Source organism: Micromys minutus (assembly GCF_963924665.1).
Source record: "Micromys minutus genome assembly, chromosome: 17".
NCBI classification, from domain to species: domain Eukaryota; kingdom Metazoa; phylum Chordata; class Mammalia; order Rodentia; family Muridae; genus Micromys; species Micromys minutus.
Window position 1 is genome coordinate 10,435,137 of NC_137952.1, and position 15,772 is coordinate 10,450,908.

The window sequence follows — 15,772 nt, forward strand, 5'->3', positions numbered from 1 at the left end:
CCGGGGGTGAAGGGGACAAAGGGAGTGACATAATAGGCTTCCCCTGCCTGACTCCATTTCCACTGCTCAGGAAAACAGGGCAAGAAGATGTTACTTTTGCCTCATTTTCCCATAGTTTCCTGAGGGGGTGAAGAGAAAGAAAATGGAGTGCAGACTTCATTCTGCAACAAGGCAGCAGTATTTCAAAAATATATGTATTACAAAATGAGGATGCCAGAAGGAAAGTACTTTAACTTTCAGCAGAAAAATGAAATACTCTGTCATATGAAAAATGCACAGGCTCATTTTCCACACTTGCAAACAACATGTTTCCTGCTTGTTTAGCACAATCACAAGAATTCAATAACCAACCTTAGTTTCCCCGCAGATTTATTGAAAGTGGTTGTACTGACTTGTTTTCACATGTGTGACACCTCGTGAATGTATCAGAGATGCCAGTTAACTTCTGAGCCTTTGAGGTAAGCAAGCAGACACACTGAAGACCTTGCCTTCCCGCCTCGGTCTAAACTTCCAGAACTCCTGAGAAGCCACTGAGAGCTCCTCACTAGCCAGTAACTTGCAACAAGATGCTATTACTGGCCGCTTCTCAAGGATGATCCTCATTAGGTTCTCAGTAGATGAGATGAATTAGCAGCACACGTATCTGGGCTAATGGCAGAGGCAGCATGTGTAGGAAGATAGCGCTGCAGGTCTGAGCTTTAAACCGAGACTGTTCTCAAGTCTATCCTTCACCTCCATAGCCATCACACCCACAGAAATAAACCAGACCTGCTGGGAATGGGGGGAGGGTCGTGGTGGGGAGACGGTGAAGAAAGAAGTCCTACTGGGCTCAATTAGTAGAATTTTAGAACATCGTCTTGTTAACAAGTATAAAATAAAAGAAATAAAAACACTGACCCTCAAGTGTCCGGTATTTTTATTAGATATTTTATGTATTTACGTTTCAAATGTTATCCCCTTTTTGGGTTCTCCCCTTTTCCACTCCCCCTCCTCCTACTTCTATGAGGATGCTACCCCTCCCAACCACCCATTCCCACCTCACCTCCCTGGCATTCCCATACACTGGAGGAAATGAGCCTTCACAAGACCGAGGGCTCCTCCTCCTATTCATGCCAGACAATGCCATCCTCTGTAACATATGCAGCTAGAGCCATGGGTCCCTCCATGTGTACTTTTTGGTTGGTAGCTTAGTCCCTGGGAGTTCTGGGTGGGAGTCTAGTTTGCTGATATTGTTGTTCTTCCTATGGGGTTGCAAACCCCTTCAGCTCCTTCAGTCCTTTCTTTAACTCCTCCATTGGGGTCTCTATGCTCAGTCCAATGGTTGACTGTAAACCTCCAACTCTCTACTTGTCAGGCTCTGGCAAAGCCTGTCAGGAGGCATCCATATCAGGCTCCTGTCAGCAAGAAATTCTTGGCATCAACAATAGTGACTGGATTTGGTGGCTGCATATGGATGGATCCCCAGATGGGGAAGTCTCTGGATGACCTGTCCTTCAGTCTCTGTTCCACTCTTTGTCCCTACATTTCCTTTAGACAGAAGCAATTCTGGGTAAAAATTTTGAGAAGGGTGGGTGGCCCCATTCCCCAACTGTGGGCCTTGTATAACCTGTGGATATGGTCTTTACAGGTTCCCCTCCCCCCCTTTGACGGGCATTTCAGTTACTCTCATCCCTGTTGGGTCCTGGGAGCCTCTTGCTTTCCTGGCATCTGGGACTTGCTAGTGGCTACCGCTAGTTCCCCATCCCCCATTGCTACACACCTCCGTTCAATTTCCTGACCTTCTGTATACAGTGTCCAGTATTTACAGGTGCCTGCACGGCTAACCCTCTCAACAGTGCTCTCTTTTCTCAGTGTTCTAGGCAATGAGCTCTACACACTGAGAGAGATCTCACTTAGGATCCCGCAGTTAGAAAGGCAAAGTCGGCAGTCTGCCCAGACCTCAGCCAAACAGTGTTAAACAAACATTTTTATTACGTATTTAATTTTGCTTCATTATATGGAATGACTATGCTCAGGGCCAAGAAGTGTCACCTGTAGCTCCAATTGTAGCAGGCAGCACTAAGTACATTTTCCAAACATGTGATGCCGAGAATGCAACATGTTTATTAAACTCAGTAACAGTGGGAGAGAAACTGGCCTCCTAATGTAATTTCTTAAAAGTTCAAAGCCAAACTCCTACACTGAGCTCCCTCGTGTAAGAGCATAGGATAGGTCCAAGGCTGGTGAGGACCTGCCAACAAGCAACAAAGAAAAGGCTTATGCTTCTCAATGTGAGGAACAACATCTCTCTGGCCAACTGGCTGTTGGTGCAAACACTAGTTCTGATGTGAAATGAGAATCAGTTCTGCTCTCCTGGCTTATATTAAGGTTCTGTCCAACAAAAGATGTGGAAAGCAGGGCAGGTGTGGGGGTCCTTTATGGAGCCCTAATCTGTTTTCATCCAAAGCAAGACTTCCAACAGCAACAACAAAAATGACTTCTTTTGTAACAATTCTACTGCCATGAGAACAATTATTTCAAAGCAAAGACTCCACATCCTCAGCACCTTAACTTGCTGCCATCTTTTCTCTGGGGTAAGACAAAGTTCAAGAATTCATACTGCTAGAAGTCAGCACAGTAACTTGGGCATGGTGAATTCTAAACCGTACTTGGAAGCAGGAAATGAATGTGATGTGTGTGTACAGTGAAAAACCCCTCAATTGGAAGCTTTAGCCTCAAGACATGCCTACCCTGAGAGAGTTGCACACACACAGAAAACAAAACACAAAGCTCCCAACAGCATGAACCGCACAACAAAGAAACTGGTACACATACACCTAGTTTCTTTCCCCAATCTATCTGAATGGGAAAACTCTCCTTTCCTTGAGTGAATTCTTTAAGATAAACAAAAAAAGGAAGGGAGGGAGGGAAGGAGGAAGAAGGCAGGAAGGGAGAAAGGAAAGAAGGAAGGAAGGAATAATTAGCTTCCCTATTTTAGTCCCTTCTCAGGAAGAATATAAATATTTCTTTATGCAATAAGTACTCAAGAGTAAGTTTTTCCTTTGGTTAACATGGCTTCCCAATTATACCTTCATAGATGGATCAGTTAACAAATATAAAAACTAGAATAGTAGAAATAGAGGACCATTGTAAGGCAAAGACTTGTCTTCATCCTTAGTGGTTTTAGTAAATACTGAAACTATCAAAAACAGGATACTTCAAGCTGGTTGGAGCATGCCATCTTCTGCAAGCTTGGGACTATCATTTATGTCACAGCAGCTTAAACTGTGGGCTGCAACCCTAATGAAGTCATGTGACCAAAGGTGAGAAGTGTGAAAAGTTTGGCAACAGAAAAGGGGTTTTATGAAACAATAACCAAAAGTTTGGCCAAATTCCAAGGTATTCCTGGCACTCACCTGTGTTGAATTGTGCAACATCACCATAGCACTGGTCTGAGCACACTGCGTGTACGCTAAATACCATGTGTGCTATCAACCCTCAGTCTCCAAGAACACTTCCCAAGGACTGGAGTGATGGCTCAGTGGTTATGAGCACTGACTGTTCTTCCAGAGGTTCCGAGTTCAATTCCCAGCAACCACATCATGGCTCACAACCATCTGTAAAGGGATCTGATACATTCTTCTGGTGTGTGTCTGAAGATCTGAAGATAGCTACAGTTTACTTGTTTAAATAAATAATATTTAATAAAAAATAATAAAAAACAACACTACCCAAAGCACCTCAGCTGAGACTACAGACTACTAGATATTATGAACGTCACTGTTTTCCCTACATACACACAGTTCCTAGCTCTTATGAAACCATAACAGCTTAACTATAAACAACATATTCCTCAGCTTTTAAGCAGCAAATTAGTTTGTCTTTGAGTTTATTGGATCATGCTAGAATAGCTGACTTTAAAAACAGCTGTTTGAGTTGCTGACTTCCATTTCATTGTTTAAAATTCATTAAACATATTTTGGCTTGTTATTAGAAATGAATTTCAACGAATTCTGAAGTGGCCCTCAATGTAGCTCTGCCACTTTGTTCTACGTAACTGTGAGAAGAGGAACGTATAGCACTGGCAACTATAGAATCAAATGTCCATCTACCCTGAAAATCAACAAAGAGGTCCTACATGCCACAGCATCAAACACTCACCCAATATTTAAGCTTTTCATTTATCCAAGTATATGTTAATTGTTAATTATAATTTTGTATCTTTCGTAAATGATAAAGCTCTTTGTATGATGAAAAAATGTAGCTAGATAAGCTTCTTTGTGACTTGCATATCTTCTTTATGTGCACATACTTAGGGCTGCATAAAATTTCCTTCTGTGAAAAGAAATCCTGGGATGAGAAGGTTTCAAAAAGCCCTGCTTTACACCGTTCCTATGCTCTCCTTTCTCTTCACCCTCAACTTGGGTTCTTCATTTAGGTAACTGTTCTCACCTTGCAGGTCACATGCACTTAGAGAGTTCCTCCGTCCTGTGTTCCCTTGAGAACTAGAACAATTTATAATGATATATGTGGAATTCTATAGTTGATAACCTAATTCCTCCAATAAACCATCAGTCACATGAGAACAAAAGTCTAGTGTTTTAGTCTTCAATTATGTTCCATGTACAAGCTATACTTATTAAATATTTGTTTAGTAAGCATCATTGATCATTTATAGGCTTCCTAAACTTGCTTGATGTTGCAGATGAAACAAAGACGTTTTAAAAATGACTAATGTCCTCATTTGCATGCACACACTCAAAATAACCAAAATTAACTACAAGTGCTGAGGATATTGAGAACTGACTAGGGATCCAACTTCTCACCCTAGCCAGACCATGTTTCTTCAGTTTCCAGCCAGGTAAGTGAAGTCCTCACCCTTCATCAAGGAAACTGTCAGATGAAGAACAGTACAGAAAACCACAACTAATCAAATTGCAGGGTTGTGGGGCCTAGTCCCATTGGATATTGTGGTGGTTTGAATACAAATGGGCCCCATAGGCCCACAGAGAGTGTCCTTGTTGGAGGAGGCATGCCACTAGGGGGCAGGCTTTGTGGTCTCAGATGCTGAAGCCAGGCCAGTATCACTTTCACTTCTACTGTCTACAGATGAAGATGTGGAAATCTCAGCTCCTTCTCCAGCACCATGTCTGCCGGCACACCACCATGCTTCCTGCTGTGATGATAATGACTGAACCTTTGAAACTGTAAGCCAAACGATTTCTTTATAAGGGTTGCCATGGTCATGATGCCTCTTCACAACCACAGAAATCTTAACTACAACAGACACTTCTACAAAACATCCACACACCTAAGGCTCAGGGAACACTGCAGTGGAGAATGCAGAAAGATCATAAGAGCCAGAGGACCAGAGACTGCGCAAGAGTGTGTCTCCTAGTAACATCAGAAGTTACACCCATAAAATTTCAGCAACATAAGTTTCTAAGTACAAACGGAACAAAGACAACAATAGGCGTGCCAAAGAGAGACCATGAGCCTTGACCCCACCTACACAATAGCCATAGACAACCAAAGGGTGCTGAGAGCACAAGAACACAACATTTGGTTATCAAATACCAAAGGGTCGGCCCTGAAAACACTTTCAAGTAGGATAACAGACAGAGCAGGTTATACTCATGTGTTGAGAAATATATAAATATACATACACATATGTACACCTATACGTTTATAACATCAACTAATGAAAAAGGCTATGAACTTTAAAGCAAGCAAGGGGGGTATATGGGAGTGTGTGGAAGAATGAAATGGGAAGGAGAAATGATGTAATTATAATCTTATTAAAAAAACATTTTTTAATTTAAAAATCAAATAGGGCTGCAACTATTGAGGAGGAACCAGTGCCCATTCTCATCGAACACAATGAACTACAGTATAAACACACCCACTGTAAGAGACCTGTCGATGGGTATGACTTGAGAACTGGACCTCCAACAACCAGTCTCTCCAGCGAGCCACACTGAAACTGAGAGAACAAATACATACCTGCGTACATGTATACATACATACATAAATACATACATACATGCATGCATGCATGCATACATACATACATAATACATACATACATACATACAAGTCTTCCTAGACTATGCTAGCCCAAATCATAGTTTTGCTGAATAGCAATCTGAGCCATCTTGTCTGAGGCAGGGCAGTCACCAGGTTAACTACTCTGTCTTGAATTCAAAAGTGGAAAATATGCTAATTTGATGTCAAATGAATGCAGGGTACCGATCTCACAGGGAACGTTACTCTCAGGCTACTCATGACTGTGTTGTGTGAGTTCTGCCAAAAGTGCTACTCCTTGGCTGTCAAAATGATAAGGCAAATGCTGGAGAGGAACTGTGCTCTTGAATCTTAGAGAATATTTGTGACCAGGAATACAGTGAACAACCAAAATCAATGGCAAAAAAAAACAATACAAAATATGCCTCCTTGTTGCCATGGGCAAATCTGTTGCTTAAACAATAACAACAGAATCTAATCAGTAAACTTCCCAGCTGCCAAAATTATATGAGCAACTTGCCTATTTAAAATGTCACATTTCCCATCTGATATAAATATCGGCCTTCTGCTCACATTCCTGAAGTGCAATACGAATTGGGCCACATGCTGAAATTCACCTTGGCACTAAGTATTTAATTTCTTTCTTCTTCTCAAGTGACCCAGATTGTACATTATGAAAACCGGGAAAGCCTGGTGGTCTTCTGGTGATGAGAGTGAGTCAGTACGGACAGAGTGGACTGTCAGCCATCAGTCCACACATTCACACAGGAGGCGGTCCTAACTCCCTTATCCAAGTCCACAGAGGCTTGCTTCAGCCTCCAGAACTGTTTATCCCCACAGGCAACACCTTTGCTATCTCTTTTCTGGAAACATGATACTAGTGAGATCTTTTATTCAACTTTTTAAAGGAAATAAAGCAGGTAACTGAACAGCATACTTTAAAAACATTTAAAGAAAGCAATGTCACAAACAATAGGAAAGATTAATTTAAAAAAAAAAAAAAAGAGGAAATTTGCTGGCCATATTGGTTTATGACAGTGTAAGCAGATGAAGGGGATCCACCTCCTTCTGACACACTTGCTTAGCTTTCAACACTTGTAAACAGTGTTAGAGACTCACAGATCTATTAGCATTAGTGACACACTCTCTAGGTTCTTGTTGTAAGCAATCCTGATCATTTCCCTGCAAGTAAGCAAAGATGTCGGGGGCAGGACAATGTGGCTCCCTAATTGACAGCTGTTCTCCGCGCTGCACTGGCAGACGTCCGCATTTGACTTGTAAACAGCCACCTGGATTTCTCTGATGCTTATACTAGCTGTTCCTAACACTACAGACAGCTTGAGAAAAATACACACTAACTGCACAATGGGCCCAGGTGATCACTGCAGCTCCTGGAGTACATCCGCTCTCCAGCAACATTGTGTCAGTTTCCTGGGGGAAGAGCTCTAGAAAGATTTCAAGCCTGGAGCTGTGGCTTTTCAATACCCTTGGCCCTGCAGGCACACTGGCCCTGCCAGGGGCGGAGGAACGCCAGCTCCCTGGGCCTACACTTAGAAAGCTAAGGACCTATTCAAGAATAGCTGAACCAACAACTAAAGCAACGGGGCCCACTCATCAGAGCCAGCAGGAGAATTGCAACTCTGGAGGGTGCTATATGCGGGTGCTCCCTCCTGTCTGTGGCTATACCTCACTGCTATCAAAGGCTAAGGATATAAGAAGTGCCAAATACCACTCCTCCGAGAGATTCTCCTCAGCTATCCACAGTTTCCACAGGGGAGAGCAGAACAGGAGGCCATATGACAAGTACAGACCTACTGCTAGTAATGAAGTGAGAAACGCAGAAAGCGCCCAACACAGCATTCTCCTGCTTGACAATGAAACTGATTTTATTTGTTAATGTTTTATCTACAGACAAGAACCAACAGTCTTAATGTATCAACCTCAAACAATAGCAGAATCAGAATGGCTAAAATTCAGTGCAGAGGATGCCACCAAAGAACTAATTAATTCAGTTTTCTTGTAGGCACAGGATATAGGGATCTGCATGTTTAAAGCAAGTTTTACTCTCAAAAATCAACCAAAATGGGTGTTTACCAGCCTTGAGACCTCTTAAGCAGGTCTTACAAAAACTCAAGAGTTACTGGGGTATGAAGTCAGCCGGGGCTCCCTGAAGGATGCAATTTCCTTCCATCTCTGATTACTGAAATGAGTAATTTCTAAGTCTAGCCTTCTGCCTAATGGATACTTGAAAAACATCTCCAGTGAAACATTACGTTAGGGAGCAGAAGAAAAATGTTCATTGCTTTAAATTCCCAAAGCCTTACCAATTAAAAGTGCCCAAAAAGCTAAGGCAGGGGACATAACATCAATTGAGAGGCAGTTGCTACCCCAGATCAACTCTCTGCAACTACTTCAATGCCTCTCTGGTTCCAAGGAAACCTCCCAACAACAGCAATGACTTGGGTTATGAATAAACAGTCTAACAGCAGGAGAAGGTCAACTTGGAGATGTCCTTTGACATCCAATAGAGAGCCAGGGTTTCCTGTTGTCCCTATTGTTACTGTTTGCTTGCTTCTTATGGAGACAGGAGACAGGTTCTCATCAAGCCCAGGCTAGACTTAGACTGGCTATGTAGTCAAGGATGTCCTGAATTTCTAGTCCTCATGTGCTGATATTACCCCCATGGGCTACCACACCCAGTTTCAATGTTGGGCTGAGGATATTGTGTGCTCTGAGCAAACACTCTATCGGTTAAGATATATCTCTCCAGCCCAAACTCCACAGGTCCCATGAAGAAATCAACCTGTGCTTATACAAAAATACTATACAGGAAGAAAAGTAATCCTCTATATGAACATCGATGGATTAGGATATAGCCTCTCTCCGTGGATTATAAGAATAGAACTCAGAAAAAAACACTTTTATGTTCTCTACATATTTTATAAATGTTAAAGGCAAAAGTCTGTATATTATTGTTTATTTTGTAATCAATATTTGTATTCTTATGATTTCATGATCAACTGCTGTTTTACATTTTCCTTTAAAATAATATCAATTCATAAGACTGTTCCTCTGATAGCATTCTCTGGGATCCTCTGATGGCATGAATGGGAAGAGAGGCCTTTGATCCATGGAAGGCTCGTTTTCCCAGTGTAGGGGAATGCCAAGGCTCTGAGGAAGGAGAGGGAACACCTTCATGGAGGCAAGGGGAGGGGGAGGGGATGGGGACTGGGGAAAAGGGATAACATTTGAAATGTAAATGCAGAGAATGTCCAATTAAAAAAAAATAAAAAGGAAAACAAACAAAAAAGGCTGTGCCTCTGAAAACTAAGGCAATGACTTTATAAGAGCTGGGTGTGACACAATCATTTAAAAGTCATTATCTAAGCTCAAGGTAGCAAAAGGGCTTTATCTCACCTAAACCAAAGGCTTCAAAAGGCTTTGACCAATTGAGTAAAGGTTTTTGTTTTTTAAAAAGAAATTTCACAACCTCAGTTTTTCTTACATCAAGAGATGTAATGGTTGCTGGAAATATCAAACCAACACAAATCACTGGTAGTGTCTCGAGAGAGGCCACGCAGTATGGGAAAGAAGGAGAGCACATACCCTCGTTCATCTGGGGCGTACTCTCTTCCTCCATGTCCACATCTTCTAAGTCTAAGAAGTTGTCTACCTGCAAGAAGATGGAAATGATCTTGCATATATTAGACATGAACAACAGTGCAGTCATGGACCCACACACACCGCACTATGTTGAAGGCTAAATATGCTTTCCTGTGAACCCTCAAGGCCCAGTTAAAGCTGCTCTATGCAGGCTTTTCCACTGAAGGATGCAAGACATTTGCAAGTCCAGGGCTTTACAGCACTGTACTCTGCTTTCTACAGTGAAGGACACACAGCCCGAAGGGTTTCTTGTAAGGAACTATTCTGCATAGAATAGCACTTCCCACTGCACACAGACAATGGGGCATTTCAGATTAACAAATGTTCTTCCCAGGACTTTTAACACCACTATCAGAGAATGCAGCTACCGGGTTTGGTGATGGTGGTGGTGCTGGGCTACCATCCTTCCTCATAGTATAATTGCGTATAGCACTCTAGAGATCCAGAGAGAGAAAACTAAAGAGAGCAGGGGGAATCAAAGTTCATTCAGGACAAAAATCATCCTGCCCAGGTAAATCATAGGAGACGTGAGTAGGGAAAAATATCAAGTGTTCTCTCTTCCAGGAAAGTACATCTGAGAATCACTTCAATGGTTAAAAATATATATATATATAGCAAATGACCTTCCCAGACCCAATAGCAGCATTTCAATGAAGAACTATTTATTCCACATAGAAAGCCACTGCACACTGACAACATCTCCTGGGACTACCAAAGAGTATAAATAAGGAAATGCTGGAACATGGCGTGTGGTAAAGGAACACTGTCATCATCCATTTTATGCTCACAGCCTGAACATAAACTTAGCATAGACCTTAAAATTATAAATTGAGATTTCTTTACTGTAATTCAAGACAGGCTGTGTCTTTCTGCCCTGAGCTCAGTAAGTAGCAGGCAGACCTCATAGAAAGTTAAAGCGGTAGCTTTCATCGTCTAAGCAAGTACCTGCAACTATTACTTGGCATACACAGTCAAAAGCAAAATTCACCTTCCATCTGACAGTTTCAGTATTAAAATTTGAGAATCAGTTGCACTACAGCATCTCCGTTTTTAATGATTATGCTAGAATGTCCTTTCTATTTGTTAAACTTTCAGGAAAGAAGATCTAGCACCCAACCAACCACAAACAGTTTAGGATGGTCCAACACCAAACACCAACTTAAAAAGACAAAAAGAAAATAAGACAAAATGTCATGGTCTAAATATGCTTGGCCCAGGAAGTGGCACTATTTGGAAATGTGGCCTTGTTGGAGTAGGTGGGTTACTGTGGCCATGCTTTAAGACCCTAGTCCTAGCTGACAGGAAGCCAGTTTTCCACTAGCAGTCTTCAGATGAAGATGTAGAACTCTCAGCTCTGCCTGTACCATGCCTGCCTGGATGCTGCCATGCTCCCACCATGGTGAAAATGGACTGAACCTCTGAACCTATAAGCCAGCACCAATTAATTGCTGTCCTTATAAGAGTTGACTTGGTCATGGTGTCTGATCACAGCAGTAAAACCCTAACTAAGACACAAAACAAAACACAAACTTTCCAAGGATAAAATCTGGTCACTCATCCTATTTTGTACAAAGGAAAGCAAGAATCTAGTGTTTGTCTCCTGACTTTTATGGTAGCTTGATACTGGTAAGAGCTGTGTCCCACACACTCCACTAACTGAATATTTGGTGCCCAGTCAGTAATCCTGTTTGGAGAGGTTTAGGAGGCAAGGTCTTAAAGGAAGAAGTTTGTCATTGGAAGAGGCTTTGTGAGTAAAAGGCTTTGCCTTTCTCTCATTCACTTTCTTTGCTTCCTGCTTGTGGATGAGGATTTGAGTTCTGGGCTTCCTGCTGCCTGCTGCTGGTTATTATGCCTCTCCACCATGTGGGGCTTTTATCTTTCTGAAACCATAAGCTCAAATACACTCTTTCCTTCAAAGCTGCTGTGGTCATGGTGACTCAGCACAGAAACAGAAAAGTTGTTAACACCGTTCATTTGTTTGCTGTGTATTCTTTCCAAAGTAGATAACTGAATCAGGCCCTACCTTCACCTTTCCAGCCCCCGTCAGATCACCTTGAAAGGAACTGCCAACTGTCTGGCCTTCGTCAATCACTATCTGAAAACAGTAAGAACACATAGATAAGAAATAATGGTTATGTTCCTAGCTACATAGGAAAGCCCGGATTCTCTAGGCTGTAGCAGTGCTGACGGAATTTCAGCAAGTCTGCGATTCTGGTAACCTAGTCTCATCTACCACATAGCAGATTACTTAACCCAGCCGTACCTGTGTATAAGACAGATAGCTGCTCCACCTCCTAGGCCATCTCCTAATAAATCTCTGGTGCGCAAATCAGAGACTGCTGATACAGTGTTTTCAAGGTACAAGAGGGCAGGGCAATTTAACAATTCTAGGACTCTCCATAGTTAACATGTTTCGATCATTACCAGTAGAGTGTGAATCCTTTACGGAAAACAACTCATAGCTCAGTCATCACCAGCAGCAAAGGGGTTATGTACAAAGCTGTTCTATACAACCACATTTGTAGCACAGAGACTTCTGACCCATTGTAAAATCAAAATTTCTTGTGATTCTGTGCATATTATTACATGGAAAAATATTCCAAATCAGAAACTCAAATGACTTTGGAAAACTAATCAAAATTCAAATGGCTTAAAAAGAACACTATGAATTATCCTTCCTTGATAATTAATCACGACAGCCAAAGGGGAATAGATGAATAGTGTCAATAGAGTTGTGACAATTAGAGGATAGCATCTAATAGCTAGGAACCAAATCTTAGAAAACAAAATTATGGCTTCTACTTTAAGTCTAAACATGATAAATTTGGGACAGGTAAAGGTAAATGCATTTTATACAAAGAAATAGAAAAGGGAATTCTTGTTAGAAGCAAAGGATATGATTTCAGGAAGCATTTCCACATAGCAGATTCCTAAGTTTTCACCATAAATTAAGGATGATCGAACACTGGCTTGTAATAACTTAATTCTCAAGAATGCTGCCCCGATTCTAAGAAAAATGCCTCCTTCTTCCAGCTGTTTCTATCAACGGGAGGCAGGAGTACCTGGTCCTTTTCCGAGAATTCAGATGAGGTGTGAGGAAAGACAGTTGTACTTCTAAACTGACAACCATTTGATTCAGTGTTGTGACTCCACTTTCCAGAAGTAGGTACATTTTCTGATGAGTCGGTTCCATGTGCTCCCCCTTTGGCTACAGTATCCTCTGAAATGACAAGTTATGAATTATTAATAACACCCTATGTGGCCAGGTGGATTTCTCTTCTGTTTACCAAAAAACCACTTTTCAAAGAACTATGGAAGTAAAGTTTCTTGAGGTTTTTAGATACTCTTAAGTATATTAAAGTTATTCTAAAATTGCACAGAAAGATATCATAGCTTCAACTGCTTCAGTACTAGCAACTCCTAACTTGCCACCACTGGAAAGATGGCTTTTGCTTTCTGTGCCAGCAAATTCTGAATGAAATCCTTGCTGAGAAGTACAAGCCCTGGATGCCAGAGGTAGAAGAGCTCAAGAAGTGGGTAATGTGCCAGGAGAGTTGCCATGACCACTGCTGGGGTACCAAGTCAGGGTGAAAGCATTCAAGACCTAGTCTCCCAGACCTCTTCCCTATTACAGTCGGGTTCTCATGGGTCTGGAGGGACAGTAAGTAATGGTAGTCCAGTGACGTGGAGATACTTAGAAACAGGACACGCTGCTGGGGGATGAATAGATGCCTCAAGCTTCATCAAAGGTGGAAGGAAGGCTCTTCTCCTGTGCTTTCTACCACTCCTCAGTGTACACATTATTGCAATAAAAGAAGGAGCAGCTTCAGTCCTCCCGGGTCTCAAGTTAAACAGACCCAACTGTGGTGCTCACCAAGAAAATCCTACATCCCCAACCCAACATTCCTGTACTAGTCAACTGACTTCAACACTTGAAGAGCACAGTGGTGCCTGAGAGGAAACATTCTCAGTGACAGGTTATATGTGTGCTCAGGGTACCTGACGACCACCACATGAAAGTCCTCTAAAGAAAAGTGAAGTCCAAGTTTCTAGTGACGTTACTCAATCACTGATCTAGTTGGCATGAAAGGCAGAGGTCATCAGTCCCATACCCAACAAAAACTCCACTCTTTTAACATCCACGTTCTCTTAAACATGAGGTTTTTCATCTTTAAACTACCAAAAGACTTAGGGAAGAATTTGATCTCTCCTTGATTGAACTTAAAGTTGAAATGCTCCCTAAACCCTGAAATTAGTTTTATAAGACTATGTATGTACCACGTCCCTGCAAAGACCCAAAATAAAAGTACTTTTGTATACAGGCCTGTTATGAATTTTTAAACCTAGTAAGTAATAAATCTCTTGGCAGAGTGAGACGAGAACAAAGTTCCTTTTCAATATGATAATGTCAAAATGGCAGATGCTGGCACAGCCCTGACTTGGAAGTGGCCAGCAGCCTGATTAGAGACCAGATGCTGCTTCCCAGAGTGAGCCTGGTGGCAAGGCACATGTGCCACCCAACTGTTCATCAGAGTCCTTTTCTACCCTTTCATCTTATCCCTAATGCTCCTTGCTTTGAAATGCACATCAGGCATAATGCACTGCGGAAATCTAACAGCACAGATTACAGAGACCAGAAAGAGCATTTCTTTGGGCATTATGAGTCAAACTTCAATAAAGATGAGAAAGTTTTTTCTAAGGGTTTTCAGAAGTTTCATTATTCTGAAGTGATAGAATTTCAATTTCCTTTTGATACCAAACAGACAAGCTTCCAATAGGTCAGGCTTCAAGGCCATCTCTACACCATCAATGTCTAATTTCAGAAAAAAGAGAAAGGTCACATTCCTTGAAAAAGCAGAAAGTTTGGATGACAAGGTAAATTGCACTTTACAAGGTAAAGAACATGCTGATTATACACCTTCGAGGTAAAAGTGATTATTTGGGGAGAACTCATTTTGAGAGAAACTCTTACAAAAAATTCAAATTCTTCTATACAAAAGCCAGAGCCATGTTTGTGTACTGAGAACCACTCCACACATCAGCACAGCCAGTATCAGACTCTAAGAGTCCTGCCAGCCACTTCCAAGTATCCATTCTTCTGCAGTGTGGTCAACAGCAATATAAATCAAGTACATGTTCTCAGTCACAATGAGACACTGAATACATTGCTGGAAGGGAAGAAAAATGCAGTGGGGAATGTTCTGTGCCACACTAGGCAGCCATACACAGCCTTCTGCAAAGAGAATAGGCGATAACCAATCATGCTTGTAACAAGGCTGGGTGCTCTGAAAGTCTGGAGTGCTTTGCACATTATACTTTGAGTTCACGGCAATGGGCCTGGGAACAATAATATCTTCTCTTGATCTGTCCAGCAAAACTACTCCACATCACTGCTTCTTGTTCACAAGCTTTTCTCCATATCTGGCCTCCCCTGGAGCCATAGTCGTTAGGATTAAATAAGCAATTTAAAAACCAATCAATCATAAATCAGAATAAATCCAAGGAAGCTAAATTCAGCACACCAGTGTTTTGTCTAAATTCCCTTTGCAGTGCTCTGAATTCCAACTGTTTTATGTTCTCCATCTGAAAGGGCACAGGGAGGGGAGGATTACCTCAGCCTGGCCAGTCAGGAATAATTGTGCTTTCCCTGAGGCTGGATGATAATTGACTCATTATTCACAGTCTAGCCATCAACCTGCCAAGGCACAAATGCACGAGCCTGGCCTGGAAAAAATAAATGTCAAAAGCCCTAGATGAGGGACACAGTGCCACTAAGATGAAAAGTTTGAAATGACCAGTGTAAAGCACTTAGAGAAAAATGGGAAGAGGGTGTAAAGTTGCTAACATTTTCTTAGTTATGTTCAAAAAGGAAACCTGGGATTGCTAGGCCCCTGAAGCTTAGAGAGTCCAAAAGTCTGCGCATCGACTGTCTGCCCACGCAATGAGAAGGGCGACTGAGGCACAGTGCCTCCCATACAGAGAATCCAAGATAGGAGGTAAAGCCATGTGTGCTTTACCCAAGGGGAAGGCATCCATGACAAAACACACAGGAGAAGCTCAAAGTCAGAAAGTGGCAAAATAGTAAATGGACGGAGGATCATGAAAA

The 15,772-nt window shown here is 41.9% G+C and overlaps 1 protein-coding gene across 2 annotated transcripts in view; it reads right to left on the reverse strand.

The window, feature by feature from the left end:
• IFTAP (intraflagellar transport associated protein) overlaps positions 1 to 15,772 on the reverse strand; it is a 71,629-nt gene that overhangs the window by 9,675 nt on the left and 46,182 nt on the right. Inside the window, exons 3-5 of one of the 2 annotated variants that reach the window (XM_080931719.1) lie at positions 12,729 to 12,886; positions 11,690 to 11,761; positions 9,610 to 9,676 (exon numbers count right to left, since the gene is read on the reverse strand). In XM_080931719.1, coding sequence (XP_080787845.1) covers positions 9,610 to 9,676; positions 11,690 to 11,761; positions 12,729 to 12,886 — 297 coding nt within the window. The remainder of the gene's footprint in view (positions 1 to 9,609; positions 9,677 to 11,689; positions 11,762 to 12,728; positions 12,887 to 15,772) is intronic. The other variant, XM_080931720.1, reaches the window with a different exon arrangement.